Source organism: Pyrus communis, chromosome 12, assembly GCF_963583255.1.
Source record: "Pyrus communis chromosome 12, drPyrComm1.1, whole genome shotgun sequence".
Lineage (NCBI taxonomy): Eukaryota > Viridiplantae > Streptophyta > Magnoliopsida > Rosales > Rosaceae > Pyrus > Pyrus communis.
Window position 1 is genome coordinate 22940378 of NC_084814.1, and position 24558 is coordinate 22964935.

A 24558-nucleotide genomic window follows, 5' to 3' on the forward strand; every position below is an offset into this window, starting at 1 on the left:
TAGGCCTGTAGTTTTTTGTACGACTCATTAACTTGACACAAAATAACACGAAAATAATAAGTTTCAAGTCAATTTGTTAACAATTCAAGTCATTGTTGGATCACCCATTAAGTATAGGTCAACAAATCAGATCATTGTCAAATCACCCATTAAGATAATGGGTATAACACATAAATGACACAAACACGACCAGTTTGCAAGGTTTATACATTAGACATGGCTATTATTGCATGACCCCTTAACCTGATGCCAAACGATATGATCCATTTATGATTCATGTCATTATTGGGTCACCTGTAAGAACTCATTAAGATAACGAGTATGACACGAAAAACATGACCCATTTGCCAGGTCTAGTAATAAGACTACAAAATCAGAGGGATTTTTGATCCACCTCATTCAAGTGTCAATGCACAACAAACAACACAGCTATATTCATCTACTAACAAAAAATGATATTCCAACAACACTTTTTGAAGGGAAGAATCCTAACTCGCATGAACTACTCTTCCCCCAAACCAAGTCCACCAATCCGCTGCCGCCTCCTGTCAAAAACAGCTTTGAAAGATTGGCGTTCTGCACGAAGTTGCTCTTGGAATGCTTTCTGCTTCTTCGATTCACCGCTGCTATGGGTAGTAGAGTTCTCTTCTTCGGGTAACGGGTTGGACTTCTGCAGGTGTTGGAAGTAAAAAACTTAACGAGATCATCTTGCTGGACCTATAAAGGAATAGATACAACACATAGATGGTGCATACGCGTATACTACAAGAACTGTTTCTGTAAACGAAGGGGAAACCTTGTATCTCAACAACTAGCCAAGCAGAAAAGAAAGTACAATAACAAAGACGAAGCTACATCTAATTTCTATGCGACTCTTGAACACAAGGTTTCTTTTCAGAGTCGAAGGTTTCAACTTTATAATTTATATCATGAAAGGCATAATGTAGTGGTGTTATGATAGCGAAGTAACACTAACCAAGTTGTATCCAGAACCCGGTCCAATCACCAAAGACAAGACATTCGCCTTCTTTGCTGCTGCTATTGAAAACCCAGTATAGCCAACCTGGAGGAAGGAAGAGCAAGGTTGCAACGACTAAGAGATATGTATACATAAACACCACTATAACGTGATACCTTTGTTCTAAAGGTAAGTTATCGATCAATTATTGCACTGATAGTAACTATAAAAACGAGTCATGATCTAAAATATTTATATCAACTAAGCATTTACATCAGCAAATGATAGAACGAGAAAATACATACCTGGTCACTCCAGCATACAGATTTTGCTTCCTTGCGATAAGCTTGAATCAATCCAGAAAGAGCATTAAACTTACCCTTCACACCATCAGCTTTTTCAGTATCATCATCATCTAATATCTCTGACCATTTACTCCTACCTAGTTCTTTCACTTCCTCAGTTGGATGGTCTTCTTCAGCATCGAAGCTCTTCCCATCATTTGAAGGGCCTAAAGGTTAAGATTTACAAAACCTAATTAACTCAAATCACCCCTCACATAATTACAAATACGAAAGAATTATAAGCCCAAAATACCATTTTGAGCATCATCTTCAGCAGGGGGTGCTATGATCTTTTCAGGCTTTCTTTCGTCCAACCCTGGTGAACCATCATTATCAGCATCTTCTGTATCCATGTCCACCTGGTAGATCTCATATGAAAAATGGATTCATATCAAACCAAAATAAAAATAGATCTGGGTCCAAAATATACAGTAATGATCTCCTAGTCACCAGCAAGCACAGTAACTCACTCACTAGCCATTGGATTAAAATCCAACTGACATTTATCTACCAAAAGAAAAGGTCTATTGGGATTTTGTGACCAGCCATTGGAGTTTAATCAATGATTGGTGGTACAATTCTAAGTTGTCTAATGAGTAAGTAATCAAGTCGATACATATCCACAGGGTGTTTCACCCACACAACGTGAATGCACGACAACCACAACGCTGTTGATCATTGACTTCACAGAATGGTCAACATGATCAATACAATGTGGTAATCTGCTTGGTACACTATATATACACATTTCTTTTCGCCTTAGCAATTCAGGCATATCTGATACCAGAGAACTGTTGTCAAAATAAAAGAAAAGCAAAAGAGTCAAATGTGATTTAACTTACTTCTTGAATGTCACTTTCCTTCAAGTCATCTCCATGGAATAATGACTGTCAAGCCAGCAATACACAATGTCAAACAAAAGCCCGTAAGCAAATATAAGTGATCACATAATCCCTGGTTTGTGTTACTTTCACTGGCCCTTGTAGTGGTACCTCCCCCTATTAAGTCCTGGATTTGAATCCTTGAGTAGTTTCGGACCCCAAATGGGAAGGAGGTGGAGGTGTATAGCTCTCATGGGCCCACAAGTAAATAGTTTCTTTTAAATTCACAAGTTAATGGCCGTCCTAACTTTCTGGCCAAAAAAACTAATGGTCATCCTACAACTTATCAATGAAAAAGCATTAACTCGACCTCCATGTTCAACAGTTTATACCTACAGGTTACAACTGATGTTTGCTTTGAACTCCTCCATCCTAACCTAAAGCGATAGGTAAATTTAAATGACAACAAACCTTGGCGTCCAATTGCAAGTATAGGGATGGAGCTTCCTCCCATTGTCCAGCCATCTTCTGTATGTCATCTTGGGTAAAGCCATGCACATTCCTAGCTGCGCAACCCTGAAATTAACAAAAATATATATGAAAAAAAACCTTTCCAACTTTATGGCTAATGTTACCCTTGCTTTTAAGAAAGAGAATTATCATAAAACACAAATATGATACTCACCGCAGGATCCTTATATGGAGCTTCTAGTATATAAACTTCATACCCCGAACTCTGAAAAGAAAACAAAGAACAATGAGTGAAGCAGAAAATAGACAATCCACAACTCAGTATTATATGATCAACCACCATTATTATGACTTTTTGGGCCATAATTCAACCCCCATTGAATATTAGAAAAACAACCAATCATACAAATATTAGTAAAAATGAGGAAAATTGCTTCCAGATGGAAAATTACACGAAATTTCGTGCCTGGTGCCTGCATTGATCAGATTCCTTACGTGGGTAGCAGACTTACAAAAAAAGCACCACTAAACTTGATATCCAGACCTAATAAATGAAAACCGAAGTGCTGATACCTAAATCCCACCTTACAACCTAGTAAGTAGGTAAGGCACATAAGAAACCCAACCTCTGTAAGTCCAAACTACAGCCACATGTAATTAACCCCATGTCTATACAAAGTCTCCGTATTTGAACATAATCAAATAGATTATAGAGCCCAAAACAATATTGGTTGAAGAACTGATGCTTGTTTAGACAGGACATCAAAATACCCCATCTACCTACTTAAAGAAAATGTAAAGCTAATACATAAAATCACAAACTACAGATTGCAGCATTGCTAATCTAGAATATTGGCACACTAGTAAACTTCTCGTTAGCTCTCTAATAAAGTGCCTGGGCTACATTGGACAAGGTCTATGAAACATGATGCCACTACCCGGTTTCTCATGAAAATGGTGAACGCATTACACAAATAGTTGACACTTACGGAACACATGGCAGAGGTTGTGAGAAAGAGAGAAATGAAGTTATACCTTTGCAATTGCCCAAAACTGAGCAAAATCCGCTATCCGCAGATTGCGGTCATCCACTAAGACGGAGCACACATACCACCAACAAAAGGGTCAATTTCCATACAACACTGCATCTGTAGTTAGTTAAAATGAAGGCAGTGCATGGGCACTGCATCATCACTTAATCTACAATCAAACTAGATCATTTTGCTCACTAAAGGTACTGGCATGCCTGTACCAGTACGGGTAGAATAACCTCAAATCACTTTTATCATTTTATGCCTCAAGACTACAATTTTTTTTTTAAGATAATGAAAAACAAGTTTGAAATCCTATCTAAACAACAATTCAGGCAGGTCATTTATGCATCCATGTTTTAAGGGAGACAAGTCTCATAGTTGGGCGCTTAGCACCAGTGTGAGCTACTGAAATCAAAGTACACGCTGCCCAAACATCGTGGGAGCAAAAAACTTTCACCATATTTTACGAAATTCGCAAGTAATTCCATCTGGAAATCTCAGAAATTCCCAAGCCTTTATAAATAGCTAGCAAAGGTGGGGGGGAGAGGGGCGAGTAGAGATATAAAGTTTGATGCTTTCTGACCTTGGTCAAGGAAAAAAAAAAGGGCAGGCATACCAATTATGAAGGTGAAAACACCCTCGTCAAGGGTCTTCTTAAACGCCTTTAGCATACTCGACCGATAAGCCTGGAGAAAAGACATGACAACATCAACAATGATGCCATTTTTACATGAATGGAAATATGGAAGTCTTTGATCATTCTATCCCTAGGCATGTCAAAATCATAATTGGCTGCAAAAAGAAATTAAGAGGAAAAAAAGACACGAGGTAAATAAATAACCGACATCTACCACCCACCCCCTGATCAAAAGAGATTCCACAAGGATTTAAGACAACTACATACTAAAGTTGTCTATTTGCAATTTGCACACAGAAAGATTAAACTTATCAAAAGTTGAAGTGGTAATTTACTGGAATAACAAATGAAAGTGCCAATATATATATTGATCACTTGAAAGGTGGTGGAATCAAATTCTATAGCAGCCTTTTTATACAACAGTGACCAAGACAAAGTCCCAGGGCTAATTTTGCCCGACACGACAGAATTTACATAACAGCTCCCAAAAGGCATGAACTTTGTAAATTTTAATCAAGTAACATAATTGTAAAACTGAAAAAGGCCAAGAATTTCAACATGAGACATTAAAGTCAAACTAAATTTCTTTAAGTTTTGAATATTTTGAACTGTATTACCTCCTCCATTTCAGGTTCATAACAATACTCCATCACCTTCTTCACCACTCCCTTCTTGCCTCTAGCTGAACTCGAAGATTTTGAAACATCAATTTCCTCAACCTTTAGGACAAAAAAAAAACATAACACTTCAGTTAAAATTCTCTCAAGTGCCCAGAGAACACTAAAGACGGCTCTGAGAAAGTAATAGGAGGCAAACAAGAGACAAGAAAAAAAAAAAACCTTTTCTACTTCTGTCATAAAATAATCATCCATGGAATGGACTCGTGGAGCATCACCACCATTTTCAACCTCTAAGTCTCGCAACATCTTTGCTAAGTAGCTCTTTCCACTACCTGATATCAAATACATTGTAAGATTTCCAGAATACGGTCAAAGGTGAAAAACTCCGAAAGTAAGTGGGATGGATGGGGGTTCTGTAGTTTTCAGCTCAATTTTGAAGGGGTAAGTATGAAAGTAGCTTTAGACTGCTGATCAAGCACTAAATTAAATATTATTTGCTTCTGTATTAGACTGGCAGACGACTAGTGATCCAAAGTTAGCATTTTCGAAGGGACTTAAGGAAAGCAATGGGCACTTCTGAGAAATGAATAAATACCACCTGCACATATTACAAATACAAACTTTGGTACCTGGAAGGCCTCGTAGGATTATCACAAAATGATCTGGACGAGAGACTCTATGTGGCTGCTTAAATAAGTGTGAGGCATCAATAACTTTTGGCTTATCCAAAGATGACTGCTTTCGTGGAAATGGATATCCCTCTCCTACATACTGCTTTGACGAGTTTTGATGGGCAGCATGAGATTGCTTCGGAATTACAAAAGGGAAAAAAGAGTTTTCATTAGGAGGCGAGAAGCCTAATTGAAAAATGCAACGCAAACTACAATGCAAGATAAACCATAAAAGCACACGAGGAAGTAACTATACCTCCATAATATAGCCAGTAGAAGCATGTGAAAATGGCTTACTATGAAAATAAGGCTGCGCCGGAGAGTGGGCTTCAGGATATGGCGGATAGGCTGAAGACCTCATTGGTGAGGACCCAAAGGAAACTGGAAACAATGAAGATGACGATTTTGATGGCGGATCCATTGGAAGAGGAGGTGGTGGAGTGGTGGGAAGAGGAGGCTGCCCACTGAATGATCGAGAAGCCCGCAGATGACCTGCATTTTCAGAAACAAATCTACCACTAGCAGGGGTCGAAAAGTAGCATCCGTTTTCATACATATTCGGAGTGGTGCCTTGTTGAGCAACTCCAGGCAGTTGCTGCCCAAGTGACTGTCTCACAGAAGGCTGCTGAATTCCGTAGGGTTGTGGTAGCTGATTGGTATGATCATAGTATGGTGCATTCACATGGGAATGCTGTGATTCATTCACAGGCCTAGAATCATTACTTTCTTCAGCATACCTATTCATTCCGCTATTCGAGACAGTATTACTATCAGAAACTGATCCCGCCCCACCGTGATCACGAATCAGCTTCAATCTGCGGTCATTATCTGATGAAAGACTCGCATTGTTCGGGTTAAACTCCGTCTTTAAACCCGAACCATCGACCCTCGGCCTTTTAAAGTTCCTATCACCTTCACTAACGTACGCATTGCCACCATATTCATACGGTAGCGGCCCTGGTGGCGGACCGTGCGGTGGTGGCGGCGGCGGCGCCGCCAAACCTTCTCTGTACGGAAATTTACCATATGTGTCTAAGTCAAAATTAGGGGTTCTCTGCCACGGCCTGGGATTTTCAAACCCGTTATTCAGATTACCCACGAATGGGCTCTGAGTACCCATATAAGGGTCAAAACCGGGTCTTTGGAAGGGATGACCCGAATCGTAAGGGAAGATCGGGTTTTTATTGAAGGGCGGATGCGGAGGGCAAAAGGGGAAGTGAGAAACTGAGCAAATAGGGCAGAGGGTACCTGGGATTGGAGGCCTATGCCGCCATTGTTGGTGCTGAGGGTCCATGACGAGCTCTGATTTGAAGATCGTCAGAACGTGGGGAAATAATTGAAATTAGGGTTTCGGATACTGTGAGGGACGCTAGGGTTTCGAATCGGTCAACGGAGAAGAGAAGAGGAGAAGCATGGCCTGAATATTCCACCAAAAAAAAAAAATAAAGCTGAAAAATTGTTTCGGACTTGCAGTTGAACTGTAGGAGGGAGAGGCAAAGCGGTAAAATTTTGGAAACTTCTACGGAAAAATCTTTACTTTAAAGAAAAATCTTATTTTTATATTAAAAAAATAATTCTGATACTATTTATTTTGTTAATATTCAAAATTTTTAAATCGTTTTGATTAATTTTTTTTTTAATTTTCCAATGCACCCGCCGTTTCGGTCTCAAAAACGTGCGAGGCTTTTTAATGGAAACATAAGAACAAAATAAAGTATATTTACAATAGAAATTTCCCAGATTGAGGAGAGACATTTTTGTTGGAATAATACTTGCTTTCCTTCTTTGGATTCATTCTCACATTTACAAATAACGTATATTTACAATAGAAATTTCATAATTTAAAAACTTATTTTTAGCTATAATTTTTGAAACTCGATTTTAATCTCGCTTTACTTCCTGAAATTCAAAAGTTCGTTCTATTTTGCCCTCTGAAACTCATATTTTGATCCTATTTTACTCCTAAAACTTAAAAGTCGTCTTTATAAAACTTAAAATTTGCTCTACATTAACTTAGATCTGTTAATTTCTTATGTGAGTTTGATTTGAGTGCTCCAGGCTAATTAATTTCTTTTTTTTTTTAATTTCTTTTAAACTTAATATTCTTTGATGGTTAGACATTAACGCATAATGGCAATTTATAATCAAATTTATTGCATATGCGATGTAGTCTTATTAAGTGTTGGGTCCCCACATATGTTTTTAGAGGCGACCTATAAGTTTTAAGAATAAAAGAGAGTCTACAAGCCAAAGTGGAATGAATTTTGAGTTTTAAAGAGTAAAATGATGACTTTTAAGTTACAGAGGCAAAGTGAAATCAAAATTAAGTTTGATCAAAATTAAGTTTCATGACGCGTAGCTAAAAATAAGCCTACTATTCAATGTCTTATATCTACCAAAAATCATTTGAATTTGACATCATTTAATCATTAAAGTATATCAAATAAATCAACGGTACAAGGATCACGTAAAATATTAATCATTAGCCGTCCAAGTAATAAATCAACGGCATGGTGCTCAAGTTAATCTCTTGCCTTGCTTGCTTACACTCTTATCACGAAGATTGTATTGGTCAGTGGTTGAAGATTCTCCACCGTTGGATTAAATCTGACGGTGGTCGACCAACATTTTGCTTGCACCCTATTCACCAGGAGAACGGGGAACTTCGTTCGTCTCCTTACCCTCTTAAAATCCCCCATATTCTTCCTTTCTGATTCTTCTTAGTTAATTTGTCAATGGCCGGAAGTAGAAGCAAAGACCCGAAACCCAATTCAGAACCCGACCCAGCTTCCAAAAAAGTCAGGGGATTGACCATTGAAGGTTACCCAATTGAAGGTTTGTCCATTGGCGGCCATGAAACCTGCATAATCTTCCCAAGTCTCAACCTTTCCTTTGATATTGGTCGCTGCCCGCAGCGTGCTATTTCGAAGGACTTCCTCTTCATCTCCCACGCCCACATGGATCACATTGTATGTGCTTCCTTCTGCTCGTTTTGCTATATGGGTTTTGCTAATTACCTGTTTTTATGGATGGGTTTTATTTTTTCGACTCGATGGATGATAAGTGATGAATTTTTGGTTTTCCACTGACTTGCTGGTGTTGGGATTTTCTTGTATGTACTTGTGATGGTGAAAGATTTTAGCTTTTCTATCGAAAACTAACTTCTTTTAGTCATTGAAGTACTTGAATGATACAAAGTGACATGATTTTGCGCTTCTTTGTTGATTTGGTGTTGTTTTCAATTCGATACAAGTGTGTGTATATATATATATATATTTTTTTTTTTTGTATTAAGTGTTTGGTAAATGATAGATTGGTAATGCTGCTAAATGATATGTACTGCGTGATTGTTCATGGTTTTTTTCGACCTTTTTCTGCACAAACACATGATAATTTGAGGACCTTAATGGAATTTTATAAGCTTAAACTATCTTAAATACGGGGTCAAATATAATGGAAATGTTTGAAGAACTAGCATGTATGGGAAAATTCGTGAGCAGAAAGCCGAAGATTTCTGATGGTTACAGGGCATTGCGTTGTTAAATGGTTGAAGAAGGGATATCTTGGTTACTATGCTTAGAACCCAAGAAACGCAAGAAAAGAGAGAAAAAGGTCTAAAAAATGGTTCATGTTTGCATCATTTGATTTTCCTTATCATTTATGGATGGACCATTTTTGTTGATTAATGTGATAATATCTGGCCATGGTCAGTGGTACTGCACTTCTACTCATGATTTATATCTATATGATAGGGAGGATTGCCCATGTATGTTGCAACCCGTGGTTTATACAGTATGAAGCCCCCGACGATAATTGTACCAAAGTGTATAAAAGAACTCGTGGAACAACTTTTTGAGGTGCACAGAAAAATGGACCAGTCGGAGCTGAAGCATAACCTTATTGGCTTGGATGTTGGTAATCATTGATCAGATGACAATTTTTCTTCTTATGCCTTCTACTTGCAGAATCGATTTCCTGTTTATCTTAAGCACTTTATGTTTGCAGGAGAAGAATTCTCTATGAGAAGGGATCTCATTGTAAAAGCCTTTAGGACTTACCATGGAATACCGAGTCAGGTATCCCATTTATTGTGTATTTGTAACACTTTCTCGTTCGGAATTCTACTAAGACTTTGAGCAATAGCTTTTGTTGAGATTTATTGAAATACTAACTAGCTGTGCATGATATATGACAGGGTTATGTAGTATACTCCGTAAAACAAAAACTTAAGCAGGAGTACCTTGGCCTTTCTGGGAATGAAATTAAAAACTTGAAATCATCAGGTGTTGAGGTGTCTTTAAAATCCTAGATCGCTTTTACTTTTTAGTTTTTCGTTTAAAATTGATTGCATTTTTTTCGTGACAAGTACTGATTGATTTTCCACTCTTGATTGCATATCTCTTTTATTTGCAGATTACAAACACTTTTACAGAACCTCAAGTTGCTTTTACAGGAGATACCATGTCGGACTTCATAACTGACAGTAGTAATATTGATGTGCTGAAGGCAAAGATTCTTGTTGTGGAGGTGAATCACTCGCTTAAAGTTCATAGCATGTGTGGGGTGTGGGGCTATTGTAAATGGTTAAGTGTATAATGTGCTATACTTTTTTCCTGTCTTTCACACAGAGCACCTTCGTAGATGACTCGGTTAAAGTGGAGCATGCCAGAGACTACGGACACATACATCTATCTGAGGTTCATCTCCAGAGTCATTAGATTCTTTACTGCCTGCCTTCGTCAATCTATGATTTTCGTTGTATCTATCTAGGCTCCCCCAATGTTTGATCTTGTCATACCTGGACGGCTTTCTTTCAGATAATTAGTCATGCAGAGAAGTTTGAAAACAAAGCAATTCTTCTTATTCACTTTTCCGCTCGATACACAGTACAGGTATGATGGTCAGTTCCGTAGCTGCTTTGTATCTTTGTCATTGAGCTATTGACGTTCATGCTTGCATTTTACCAGGAAATTGAACAAGCTGTGTCAGCATTGCCTGCTCCTTTAGCAGGCCGAGTTTTTGCACTTACAGAAGGTATTTGATGGCAAAGCTAGTCAGCTGCTTTGGTCTTTTCATGACATCAATTTTGGCAACTTAAATGTCTGCACTGAAGACAAGCATATGGCACGAGAAACCTCTGATGCAGGCGGATCTTCAGCATCGTGGTATGCTGACACAAGATCGAGAAATGAGTACGAGAACACATAGTTAGGCAATCCAGCCTATTCGGGTTTTTATTTGCTTATCGGGTGTTCCTCTTGTATAAATCCCATGTATTTCAGTAGCTTCTCTTCCCCTTATTGATCAAAATTAAAGAGCTGGGCTAGCCATTGCTGATTTGTAGCCATACTCAAGTTCATTGATCTTATATATTAATTTTAGATAGTTTTAAGGGTAAAACAGATGAATCGTGAACATTCGAAATTTAGAACTTTATAGTTACTGCAATTTCTGCAAAAAAAATTACAATTTCACGAAAGCAATTCAGGAAGAAAATAAAACATAGTAATGGAAGCGAGTTCTGCACTCAAACTTCAGCCATCAATTTACCAGCTACACTGGCCACAGAACAGCAGAACCTTGCTTCCAAGGCCACCGAAGCAACCAATTCGTTCATCGATCTCAGCTCTTCGTGAAACTCCGGATGCAACACCAATGCAGAGTAATTCTCATCCAGCACCAATCCAATACATTTCACAACATCTTCAAGTTTAGGAACCCAATCACAAGCCTTCAAACCTGATGCTGTTGATGCCTGAGGAAACCTCTCATATTTCGTCAGCCACTTCCCCAAATACCGCAGCAAACTCTTCATCTCCTTCCCACTCAACTTACTAATCGCAGCAGACAACATCACCTCGTCGAGGTTCTTCGAAGCCAACAGATAATGCAGACAGAGTTCTGCCGAAGAGAATCCATCATACGCTACCATGAGCAAAACTGCAGCATCTTTTGCAACTCTTAGTTTCTTGTCGGAGAGACTCTGATCACCCGCCTTCTCAACCGTGGCCAGTGCCCGGCTCTCCCATTCCTTCCTCGCATCCACAAAGCTAGCATAACCGTCTTTAGGCGGATCCAGAAAGTACTTCAAGATCAGCAGCAACTCCGACGACCTAAGATCAGAAGCATGCTTAACACAAAGACAAACCAACTCGGACCTCCTCTTTTCCACGATTTTCGGAACCAAATGCTGATAATAAGAATTGGGGAAAACCCCATTTGCAATCAAAGCACCTACCAAATCCCAAATCTCCAACACCACACAGGCTTCCAAAACCAAACCAGCAACATCATTGCCCATCAAGTTCCCAACTTTCTCAATCAAAACCCGGGCATACCCATCATTCGACGAATCGACTCCAATCGATTCCCCAACTCTCTTTTTCTCCCAAATGTTCTCGAGAAACGAATTTAAGGTTCCCAAGAACTCAACTTTCGTGAAACTGGTTGGGTTTTTGAGCTTCTTTTGGAGCTTGGTGAAGAACTTCTTTCCCGAATCGATGAGCTCGGAGTCGGTTTGTGAGATTTTCCATCCGGTGAATGGGATTGCAGCTGCCGAGGGATTTGGGTCGTCGAATTTGGGTTTCAAATTATCAAAAATGGGTTCAGGGTCAAGAACAATGGGGTAATCTGATGGGGCGACTTGGGTTTGGGATTTGGCCGAGGCTCTGGCAATGACTTCGAGCAACGACATGGCTGAAAATCTATAAATTTAAAATTAAGAAAAGCAGACTACCGTGCGAACCTGAAGAAGCGCGGAGCTTTGGCAAGTGCGGCGGCGGAGGCGGCGGAAAGTGCACAGATTGGGAAAAAGTAACTGGCGCTGACTGCTGAATTCTTGTTGGACAGAGAGAGAGTTGAGGAAGGGTTTTAGTTCGCGGAGACGAAAGAGGAAATAGGGTTTTAGCTAATATTGGGCCCATTTTTTTTATTGGGCCTAAAATCCAATGGATCTATACAGATGTTGGGCCCTTATGCCCGTTTTACTTTTTTTTGTTTGGTCAAAAGTTTTTGTTAATTATTTTTTTATTACAAATAATAGTAAATTTAGAAATGTTGAAAATACTGGTGGGTTAATGAAAGCCCACAGTGATATTGAAAATATTGGTAGATTTTTCAATGCCCACACAAAGTGATATTGGCTTAGGAAATGAAGACGGATCGTATTGTCAAAAGGTATGTGCTGTAAATTTCAATGTATAATTAGTACATTTGTTTGGAGTTGCTCTATAAATAGAGCGCTCTCTATGCTTTCAAGATATACAGATAACAAGGAAAGATCAATAACATCATTATCTATCCCTCCATCTTTTAGTTGTCATCCCCTTATGTTATAATATTTTACACTTGCTTCGCTCCTGTCACTAGTAAAGGTTATCTTTCTAACTTTTACCTATTTATAGCAGGAAAGACTTTTTCAATTATTGTCACAACAAAGCCAGCGATCTAAAGCCTCCAGTCTCCAGCCTCCAGGTCTAGTTTAGACGCTGAGCTACTAGTTACCGCCAATATTAATTTCGAAGTGTTTAAAATTAAGAAAACACTTAAACCTATCAAGACGTCCACCATACACTAGCTTAGACCGTTCGTGATTCTCACTTTGTTAATAAATTGTAAGAGACTCATGATTGATTTTTTCTCCTGATTGAATATTTCAACAATTCCCATATGATCCTCAACTAGAATAAAGTATCACTCCCTTTCTCCATGAGGCAGATATCACAGAAAGGAAGGAAGGCAAGAGGAAGAAAAACTAACTAGAAGACTTGAAGAAAATCCCCTTCATTTTATTTCTAACTAGAGAAAATGTCGAAATGGTCAGCGGTAGCTGCTATGTCCTACATCAGTGATGTAACTGAACCTACAACTACATGCTTATGAAGGCGCCCCGTTCTTCTCTTCGAGTCCTAATGACGCTCTCAGGTAGAAGGTGGAGTTTGCCATTGCTTTGGCAGTGGACCAACATCGTAGATGATTTCTCTATGGCAAGACCACACCAGCTTTATTGCTTCCGGGGTCCCAATGCCAGCTCCCCTCGGGTCTCCAGCCGGTCCAAACCTGTCACAAATCATTGTTTGACATGTATAAATGCTCAGAGATATTCTCGTGAAGTACTCAAAGTTTTAAGAGATTTTGTACTCACCAGTGATTCTGTGGAGCTCCGGTTGTTCTTGCTCTCAGTCCAGCATAAGTAGTTCCATTTACCGTGTTCCCAATAACATCCTGCAAATAGACATTCGGAATAAGGAAAATGGAAACTGGGCAGTTGATTCAGAATCCATCCTTTTAGTTAGAAGTGAACTAATAAGATTTCATGAAACGGCTCCAAGGGCCAGGCGGGTTTCAAATGTTACGCTCATCAGGTTCATTAGTTTGTATTAATACGATAACTAATGTTTACAAACTTCTTTAAGCCAGGGTTGTAAACTTGTATGATGTTCATTATGTATTTCAAACTAAAAACAATATGTGATTGTAAAGAGACAAAGGTCAAATCTTACCTGTAGAAACAGTGGATCGTTTGAAACGACAGCAGCTGTTAAATGTGCATGCATCCTCTCTAGAGCATCCAATACCAATGGGAGTTGATCATTCTTATAGTCGGTGACAATCTAGGAGCAAATAAATTAACGTTAGTAGCTGTGAAAAATTGTCCCACAGTAGCAATTACTTTCTAGATGTGAAAAAAGTATTAATGATCCAAATAAAAGATGCACAAGGAAAAAAGAAAAATAGAGAGCTCTCTCTGCTCGTCCCTCAGCCTGGATTCAGTATTCGAGCACAAAATAAGAAGCTCAAATGTTTACTCTCGGTGGTCTTCTCAAGCACCAGCCAACTTTCAAGTTGTCTAGTTTTATAAATCTTTTGAATAATAAAGACCAATGTGCAGTTCTAAGGAAACTTGCAAGTCCTCGCCACACAAACTTTGACAGAACAGTAAATTGAATATGGTAAATAAAGCTCGGTAAATTACAAAAAATATGAGAGGAAAAGAAATAACTTTGGTAGCACGCTTTTTCTTTGTTACCTGAAATGGCCCAAAAATTTCTCTTGTTACGAGTTCATAGTTCTTGTCCTTCAGTATTTCTTCAAGTGGAACAAAAATGGCCGTAGGTTCTATAGCACCATATACAGGTGGAATGGAATGATTCGTTAAAGGTTCGCCCCCAAAGAGTACCTTTGAACCTGGTATCTGAAGCAATTTATTCTTGTGTTCTAGCATTGCTTCGGTCGTGAACTGCATCAACAACATAAACATGTAAAAAGATAGGCTGTTAAGTTGGTACAAAACAGGACAAGTAATGTACATACTGTAAGGACAGGGCCAATGGTTAAATCCTCTAAATTCCTTCTCTCAGCCAGATCTTTCATTTTGGATAGAAGTGACGTCTTAGACCAGTTCTGCACAAATATAAAAAAGATCAACAATAATAAAAATGTTGACAGTTTCGTTGAACTTGAAATTTCTCAACAAAGAACTACAGATTCCAGAAGGTTTGAAACCGAGAGTCTTACCTCATGGATGAAGAGCATCGATTGTGCAGAGCACTTCTGACCACTACATGCATATGCATCCTGATCACAGACCCATGCAACATAGTCTTCCTGCGATAAGAAATGGAAACGGCTAAATCAATAACAGACGTGACTCTACAAAGAAAGAGTTGTATACTCTAGAAACATAAAATTGTCGTAAGAAACCTCATGAACGTCAGGCCCTAAAATCTTCCAGTCAAATCCTGCATCTTCCAACTTAACACGACCCTTCAGGTCACCAGCCAACTTATCTGCCACTCTTGAGCTACCAGTGAAAAGGGTCATTCGTGGATTTCCCTGTTGACACAATAGAAGTAAAATGTTCATTCAATCAACACGTCATAAGTTAGTAGTGTAACCTCTAGGAACGCAAATATGTGGATGAAAGCTATGAGCGGTCTCTTCCAGAGATTATTGCACAGTTTCAAAATAATTTATTTGCGCAGTTTCAAAATAATTTATTTGCACATTGAACCAACCTCTAATAGTAGCTTGTTCATTGTCTGCCCATCAGAATTTATGAAGTCAACATCCTCTGTCGGTAGCCCACAGTAATGAAGCAGCCTCATCATTTGCTCCATAACAATGCTTACCTACAAAAAAAATGTTGCTCACCAGTTAAATTATAACGAGAAGAGATCGCAAAGAGAAAAAAGTATCTAAAAGCTAACTATAAAGGGTTTCAAATAGATCAAACAATTGATTTAGACTCAGAATGTTAGCCTAGCATACCTTACTATCAACTTTGAGGACTGGTTTGTTACCCATATAAAGTGCACCCATCAACTGAAGTACAGGAATTTCTAGTGGAAAATTAAAGGGAGTAATGATTGCAACCTGCAAAACGAGTCTTTTATCATATCCAACTATGAAAATAACAAAATTTGTTCTAAGAGCTTAAGGTTTTGGGGGTACAAACAAAAAAACCAAGTATGTTCAAAGATGATGCTTACAGGACCATAAGGCCAACGGAAACCATGACTTTGCTGTCCAAGATGATTTCCAGGCACCCCAAAAGATCTTGCAAGGAAGCGGACCTGCCACATATGTGTTAACCAAGATAGTAACGAAACTTGAAAGAGGATTTTATGTGAATTTGATTACAGCAGTGGAATTGTAATGTGCTTAAACCGAGAGTATATAAATGAAATGTTATTCTACGCCTATCCCATGTGGGACAAGGTATACGAGTACAGTAACATTTCATATATACACCGAAAACATAAAGGTCAACTGCGCTGAATGTACCTGATCGCTGGAGAAATTCTCAAGAAATTTTTGAGTGACATAAACTTCACCAGAAGCCTGATGGTAACTCTTTGGAGCAACCCTTTGTATTAATCTTGTGAAGAAATCAGAAACCTGACAGCCATACAATCATAAAATTATTAACGAAACTACCATATATGTCAGAAGGTTGAACTGCATAAGTCTCAATTCAAATACAGGAAAAAGGTAAAAGAACAAGAATACTGTCTGCTGTACAATTGTTACCTTTGGCAAGGAAAGCATATGACCTGCCTTTGCAGATATGTCCCCAAGCATAAGATACCTGAAAAAAATGGACTATCAGTTTCATTTTGCTTTCAAATTTTAAAGAATATCACTATCAAACTCTAACAGAAAAGTTGTTGAAATTATATGCCTTGATATGATATCTATTTGTGAAATCCAAGGAAACACATGATGCCTACAAATGAATGAGAATAAAGGAACAGAATGATAATAAACACAAACCTCTCTGGTGCTTTGAACGGATTGTGAAGACCATGTTTCGGGCACCTGGACAAGCTCTCCACAAACGGCTGCAATACCAGTTCAACAATTAAAAAAAAAAATAGTTGCGGTCATAAATAGCAAAAAAAATAGTTGCGGTCACTACAATCTGCAGGCATACCTGTATTCCCGTTTCATCAACTTCACAAACTCTAATGAATGGCTCCCCATTTAAAGGATCCAAAATTGTGTTCCATCTATTAGTGTTCTTCCATTTACCCTGCACTGAAAAAATACGACATTTCTTTTTTAATAGATTTCAATCCTTAATTTTTTTTCCCAGTCAGTTTAAATGAAGAGGTCCACACACCATTGTATTAAAAGTTAACAAAGGAAATACTATCAAAAAAGTCGATGCAAGGAAATTGTTCAAGTTTTTAGTCTTCAGTTATAACTCCAAGACCAATGACTGTTCTGAGTGCAGAGCACTTCATGGGAACCAATTTCAGCTGCAAATGACACATACTGCTAAAATGTGTGAACATACCCAAGTTGAGAACTTCAGCAGGCTGTGAACCCGATATCCCTTCCACTTCAACGGTTGCAAAGGGTACCCCATGAATAGATCTGCCATAAAATGGGGAAACTGAAACTGTAAAGATTATCGCTAGAAACGCCATTACAAGTAAGACATACAAAAATTGTCAAATTCTTCAATTATACGGCAGGAATATGGCCGCCTAAAACCAATCCCCCAGCATTTTTGTTCAATCATAACAAATGCAACTACAGAAACATCATCAGATACAGATATTCCACTCTTATCATCGACAATTACACAAATTTACAAGTACAGTATGTCTTTGAGTTAAAAGCCAAATGCAAAACATTTTACAGAGGTTGATGACATGGGAACATCGATCCAATTAAACACAAAACAAGGACGGAAATTTTCATAACTGCAGACCAAAACAAACCATCCACGATGATTAAAAAAACACACATATTTCCAGTTATCCGAGTCTACAAAAATCATCGGCATCGATCAATCAGCCTAAACAAATCAAGTTCATCATCATCCAAAAACAAACCAAAACATTCGATCACACAGAGCAAAAGATTGCGACTTTTTTGAACCACAAAGGCAGATATCAACAAAACAAGAAAACCCAAAATCCAAAATTGCATATAATCCTCAAAGCAACACCAACCCAAATATTTTTTAAACATTTACAACAAAACCCAGGAAGCAAAATCCAGTAATTCATCCAGGAAACAGAGAATCACACCTGGAGATGTTGAGTGAAGTGAACCAGCTCAAGGCTGTTTGCGGGGCTGTGGTTCTGAGTTGCCTTGAAACCAGAATCCTGTTCATGGTGGCGGATGCAGAAGTAAACGAAATTTGATTTCTTGGGTCCTCTCTGTAACTGTAAATATAAATGGATAAGTCACAGGTCGAGCTGAAGCTGTCACTGACTCGCTCTCACGCCGCAGTCTTTGCGTTTTCTGTTCCTGGATTTATGACTGCAATCTGTTACTGACTGCTGCCACCTGCCACCTGCCACCTGCCACCTCAGTTTTACACCGGATCCTTGGGAGACGGATCACTGAATCGTATCCATTCCCGTTCTACGATATGTTATCCGAAATTATTTTAAATATTTTTGTTTAAAAATATAGTAATTAATAAAAACTGACCGTACTATATAAGATAAATGAACATAATTCACGAATCGTTGAAATCTTCACCAAAAGATCCGAAAGGATTTTGTTGGGTTTTTCATGTCCCAATGGCACAAAATCGTAATTTTAAACTTCGAGGTTGTGGGGAGGACTAGCATGTGGAGCATACCAAATATTTACAGTGGACACTCATGGTCTGATCATCATCAAGCATTCACAGGAAATTGCAGTGCCAGTGGGGCATGAAGTTTGATTGGTTTAGCACTTTTTGGGCATGACTTTGGGCTGTGAACTGTTATTCTGGGCTGGTCCATCCTCTATTGTTTAGTCTTTTAACTTTGAGACCATATTGGGAACTAGGCCCATAGTGTTTATTATTATTATTATTATTATTTTCTTCAGTCTTTCATTTGTCTTTCTTCTCCTATTTTTTGTGTGCAACTTATGGTCTGCAACCAATGTTCGATAAAATGCCTAACTTGACAAGATTCGACAGAAATCATGACTCGGCAGATACCCACTAGAAACTCAACGAAATGATCCAATGAAGTTTTTTTGGCCAAATTATGACCTCATTATTATAAAATTCTGATTCCATATCAGGGAGAATCTATTAGATCCCACATCCACACTAAACGAGCCTCAACAGTAAAATAATTGAATTAGAAATATCGATTAGACTACGCAATAAAAGTAAGGGCATCAACAACAAAGTTCACCTTGCGGGGAAAAAAAAAAGTGATAAAAGCGACGTGCCATCTTTTAAATATTCAAAACCAAACTTCGAAGAGACCAATGGGTAGAGCAAAGCACCATTAATAGCATCGATGCCAATTTAGATCCATGTTTTGAAAGCCTTTCGAAATACTAGCTTTGAGACCATCAGTCAATGCCTGACCTTCAACATTCAATATATTCGAGAACCCAACTAGGCTGTTGTTTAGTTTTTGTAATTTTTATCGTGTTTTTGGGCATTTGATATTCCCTGCAAGTATAAAAATTGTGAGACTACAACACAGTTACGTGGTATAATCATATCATATGTTAGAATAATATGATATAAATGCATGTTCATTCATATTCTAGCAAGCGTACTTGTTATATTACGTAGTTCTCATATAACACGATATGTTTTCTGCCAACGAATGTTGGTTGAGTTGATGAAGATTGTTCTTTGTGCTAGACCAAGGTTTAGGTTCGAATTCTGTTGCCGGTAATCCATCCTGGTGGGCGACCTGTAAAAATCATGAAATGGACTAAGACCGCCTTGGTAATTCCTCAAGAAGCTTGTGATATGTCTTGCCCTGCGATGGGTTAAAAAGAAAAACAATTTGGTCCGTGGAATGCATTTATGTGCCTATGTTGGCTTAACATTTTGTACTAATTTTGAAGTGACAATATATGTTCAATAGAAGGTTCCTTGAGACTTGCGAGTCATCGTATGAAGGTTCGAGCCAGTCACCTCTATCGACGGTCTTAGCATTTTTCCTCATTGGTTCCATTTAAGGCTTTTTCTTCTTATATTTGGTGACGGCTTCTAGACGTACCATAGTCATGTAAAGTTTGAATGTGTCCATCAACGGATTAATTACGGGGTGTGTTATCCACACATTCCATTTTACTTCTCACGCACCCTTTGATAATTTCTGTCAGTTGATCTTCTTCAATTCATCCAATCCGACGGCGGCAAATTAAAAAGGTTTGTAAGAAGTAAAATGGGGTGTGTGGATATCACACCCCATAATTATACAAGCGCTAAAAAATTAAGCGTGAATCGCTCACATCAAGAAATACAGAGACGTCACATGTATTTTTTAAAAGTTGAGCTGCTTCTCATATATTATCAAATGATTTTATAGTAGAATATTAATTTATTCTAATGTATCATAGAACGCTAACTAACGTTTTGAGTTCAATGACTCACATCACCGAATATGTGTTATCTATGTGTTAGTCCCAAAATACTTCACATAAAAGCAGAAGTGTTGAGAATGTAAATCTCATATATACTTGAAAGGTAAGGAACCTTGCACTTCCTTCGAACTGTAGGGATGATCGATCTTGAAGAGAAAATGTTGTCAGCGAGACATGTTTATTCTTCAAGTCTTGGATGTTCGATCAACCTTTTGAACATTTTTTATTGAAACGTTTTTTATCCACGCAGAAAGAAATAGTTCTTTAAATTATGGGATCGATGGGTCTTGCGTAAATATGTATGATGGGAAAGGGATTTTTTCCGGATCCCTTCCACCTAATCATTTTCATCAAACAATCCGGGATTTTGAAATTTGATCCAATGACTACAAACAGGGGTCTGCTCTAAAATTTATAATAATTTTAGCAGTTCGATCAAATTTTAAGTGTCCGGATTGTTTGATGAGAAGGATTAGGTGAAAATGATCCCTTTCCTGTATGATGTTCATATTGAAAAATGGTGGTGCTATCCATACACCTTTTTACTTTTCACGTGCCTTTTTTAATTTTTCAGCCATTGAATCAAATAAATTAAACAAGAACAAAAGATAAAAATTAACGGAAGTTGGGTAGAATATTAAAAAAAAAAAGTATTTAGATAATACCACCCTTTGAAAAAAAATGAAAACGGAGACACCCATTGACATTTGAGAGCTTTTACCGCCTACTTCTATATCCTTTTTTTATTTTTTTTTCTTGCTAGATTCCACTTTAAACAAAACAATATAAAGTGAGAAACTCTTGAACAATTGACCTAATAGAAAACATAATATATAATTAAGATCCATAAAATCATAATAGAAAACATAATATATGTAATCCATCTTGGTGAGCGACTTGTAAAAATCATGAAATGGACTAAGACCGCCTTGGTAAGTCCTCAAGAAGCTTGTGATATGTCATGCCCTAGGATGGGTTAAAAAGAAAAACAATTTGGTCCGTGGAATGTATTTATGTGCCTATGTTGGCTTAACATTTTGTATTAATTTTGAAGTGACAATATATGTTCAATAGAAGGCTCCTTGAGACTTACGAGTCATCGTATGAAGGTTCAAGCCATGGTCAATGGTCTGCAGTCACCTCTATCGACGGTCTTAGCATTTTTCCTCATTGGTTCCATTTAATGCTTTTTCTTCTTATATTTGGTGACGAATTCTAGACGTACCATGGTCATGTAAGGCCTCGTTTGACAGCCCGTATAACACATCAGATAGGATAAATAGTACGAATGAAGGTGTTTGGTGTAATTTTGTACTAAATAGTACCCGGATTAATTAAACTGGGCCCACACGTTTTATACGGTGTACGCCCCGCTAAATTATCCTCCCAAAATCCTTTGTATTTATTAGTCGGGTAGTTTCGCTTCCTCCACTCTCTCCTTCCATTCTCGCATTACGCCCTGTGTCTTCTTCTCCTCCTCCTCATCCCCTCCCTGCTCCTGCCAAAACCAACCCATCTTTGTTTTCCCCAATTTCTCTATCCAACCCCCCTGCAAATTTCTTCTTCTCTCTTTGTTCCGCCCAAACCCAAGAGCTTTCGTTTTCCCCAATTTTGCTATCTAATCCCACCTGCAAATCTCTTCTTCTTCTCTATTTGTTCCACTGAAATCCAATCCTTTTCGTTTTCCCCAATTTTGCCGTCCAACCCCACCTGCAAATTTCTTCTTCTTCTCTATCTGCTCCGCCCAAACCCAACCCCTTTTCGTTTTCCCCAATTTTGGTCTTGGCTGGATGACGAAAATTATGAACAATTTCGTTGAATGATATTAAAATTTTACGTCTTTATTCCTATCTATTTGTCCAATCCAATTCCCTCTGCAACATTTAGACAACTGTAATCGAGTCGGGGACCTAGGAGTGGAGCTGAACTTCTAGAATTGCGATCCATGTTTGCTATTCTCACTGGCTTGGTGTACTTCCTCAACAATTCTCTCACAATTGAGTTTCATTGGGTTGGATTGAAATTTGCATTTGATAATTGAGAGAAAAAAAAACTAAATTAATAGTTTTAATTTTGTTGATTTTTTAACCTGTGATGTTTAGCAGCATTTCCATTAATCATCAATTGTAGTTTCAAGTTCTATAATCCAGCACATTATCGTGAACATAGTATAAATAATGCGGTTATTAGTCTGATATTGCACCAAATGTCCGACTAATTTAGTCAGTACTATCCGATGACTATTTATCTTATCCGACTGAAATAGTCAGTACTGTCTGAGCTGCCAAACTTGGCCTAAAGTTTGAACGTGCCCATCAAGGGATTAATTATGGGGTGTGCTATCCACACACCCCATTTTACTTCTCACACACCTCTTGATAATTTATGTCCCTTGATCTTCTTCAATTTATTTGATCCGACGACCGAAAATTAAAAAAGTGTGTGAGAAGTAAAATGGGGTGTATGGATATCACACCCCATAATTATACAAGTGCTAAGCAATTAAGCTGAATCGCTCACATCAAGAAATACAGAGACTTCACATGTATTTTTAAAAAGTTGAGCTGCTGCTCATATATTATCAAATGATTTTATAGTAGAATATTAATTTTCTCTATAGTATCATAGAACGTTAAATAACTTGTTGAGTTCAATGACTCACATCACCGAATATGTATTATCCATGTATTAGTCCCAAAAAACTTCACATAAAAGCAGAAGTGTTGAGAAGGTAAATCTTATATATATTTGAAAGGTAAGGAACCTTGCACTTCAAACTGTATGGATGATCGATCTTAAAGAGAAAATGTTATCAGCGAGACATGTTTATTCTTCAAGTCTCGGATGTTCGATCAACCTTTTGAACATTTTTTATTGAAACGTTTTTTTATCCACGCAGAAAGAAATAGTTCTTTAAATTGGGATCGATGGGTCTTGCGTAAATATGTATGATGGGAAAGGGATTCTCTCCGATCCCTTCCACCTGATCATTCTCATCAAACAATCCGGACTTTTGAAATTTGATCCAATGGCTACAAACAGGGGTCCGCTCTAAAAGTTATGAAAATTTTAACAGTTGGATCAAATTTTAAGGTCCGAATTGTTTGATGAGAAAGATTAGTTGAAAGGGATCCGAAGAGAATCCCTTTCCCATCATCCGGAGAGGGTCCCTTTCATGTATGATGTTCATATTGAAAAATGGTGATGCTATCCATACACCTTTTTACTTTCCTCTTGCATTTTTTAATTTTTCGACCGTTGAATCAAATAAATTGAAGAAGAACAAAAGATAAAAATTAACATAAGTTGTGTAGAATATAAAAAAAAAAAAAAAAGTGTTTGGATAATACCACCCTTTGAAAAAAAAAAATGAATACGGAGACACCCATTGACATTTGAGAGCTTATACCACCAACTTCTATATCCTTTTTTTTTATCTTGCTAGATTCCACTTTAAACAAAACAATATAAAGTGAGAAGCTCTTGAACAATTGACTCTAATAGAAAACATAATATATAATTACGATCCGTAAACATATATAAGCATGCATTATTATTTAGTTATTTGGGTGGTTGGTTCATGTACTCATATCTCTGTCATCTAAATAATTTGTTGACTAATTAGAGTCTTTAATTATCCGAAAACGAGTAAAATCAACCATGATTAATTAAATACCACATAAAGCATGTTAATTTAGTTAGAAGGCAATAATAATCTACATGATTAATAACATGATTAGCATAAACAGTACCGCTATAATCTACCATTTAATCTTTGCCTATGCTCTTCCGGGCTTTCTCGATCTATAACCTTTACCGATTAATTGAATAATATTTTTCATGAAGTTAATAAGGTAAAATTATTTATTAATGAGGATCAATTCAAGTTATCTGAACAGAATGAAAGTTACTTAGGTTTTTTTTTTGTCAAACGATAGATTTTTGTTAGATTAGCTAACGACATGGTTCGAACCCACACCGTTATGCAAAGACTCAACTCATTTCCACCATTGTGGTACATAGTCACTTGCAAAATTACTTAAGTACTTGCTCCAAGCTTTTAAACCCTAATAATTCTTCACAGTGTTAAAAGAAATCTTAAAGTTTGAATCCAACGTACACGAAAAAAGTAATATGCAATTGCATGATAAA

At 37.7% G+C, this 24558-nt stretch overlaps 4 protein-coding genes across 4 annotated transcripts; 1 reads left to right on the top strand and 3 right to left on the bottom strand.

Moving 5' to 3' along the window:
- Positions 1–322: 322 nt before the first annotated feature.
- LOC137711300 (uncharacterized) lies at positions 323–7016 on the bottom strand. The gene is made up of 13 exons (XM_068450528.1): positions 5813–7016; positions 5515–5692; positions 5105–5217; positions 4883–4984; positions 4245–4314; positions 3630–3685; positions 2809–2859; positions 2595–2699; positions 2145–2189; positions 1556–1661; positions 1264–1469; positions 977–1063; positions 323–670 (listed from the first exon to the last, which is right to left on the bottom strand). Exons 1-13 carry the CDS (start codon positions 6848–6850, stop codon positions 503–505), a joined length of 2325 nt encoding a protein of 774 aa, XP_068306629.1. The 5' UTR covers positions 6851–7016; the 3' UTR covers positions 323–502.
- Positions 7017–8285: 1269 nt separating this feature from the next.
- Positions 8286–10923, top strand: LOC137710765 (tRNase Z TRZ1). The gene is made up of 8 exons (XM_068449887.1): positions 8286–8525; positions 9309–9471; positions 9562–9632; positions 9752–9847; positions 9970–10083; positions 10185–10253; positions 10374–10448; positions 10524–10923. Exons 1-8 carry the CDS (start codon positions 8292–8294, stop codon positions 10596–10598), a joined length of 897 nt encoding a protein of 298 aa, XP_068305988.1. The 5' UTR covers positions 8286–8291; the 3' UTR covers positions 10599–10923.
- A 160-nt stretch (positions 10924–11083) lies between these two features.
- LOC137710204 (uncharacterized) lies at positions 11084–12250 on the bottom strand. The gene has a single exon (XM_068449147.1). The coding sequence runs from the start codon at positions 12248–12250 to the stop codon at positions 11084–11086; it is 1167 nt and encodes a 388-aa protein (XP_068305248.1).
- Positions 12251–13322: 1072 nt separating this feature from the next.
- LOC137710660 (probable aldehyde dehydrogenase) lies at positions 13323–18358 on the bottom strand. Its single transcript, XM_068449745.1, has 16 exons — positions 18099–18358; positions 17357–17436; positions 16991–17094; positions 16831–16898; positions 16588–16645; positions 16342–16455; positions 16047–16130; positions 15826–15930; positions 15573–15686; positions 15259–15390; positions 15073–15162; positions 14869–14958; positions 14585–14794; positions 14058–14168; positions 13700–13779; positions 13323–13614 (listed from the first exon to the last, which is right to left on the bottom strand). Exons 1-16 carry the CDS (start codon positions 18182–18184, stop codon positions 13476–13478), a joined length of 1665 nt encoding a protein of 554 aa, XP_068305846.1. The 5' UTR covers positions 18185–18358; the 3' UTR covers positions 13323–13475.
- Positions 18359–24558: the final 6200 nt, after the last annotated feature.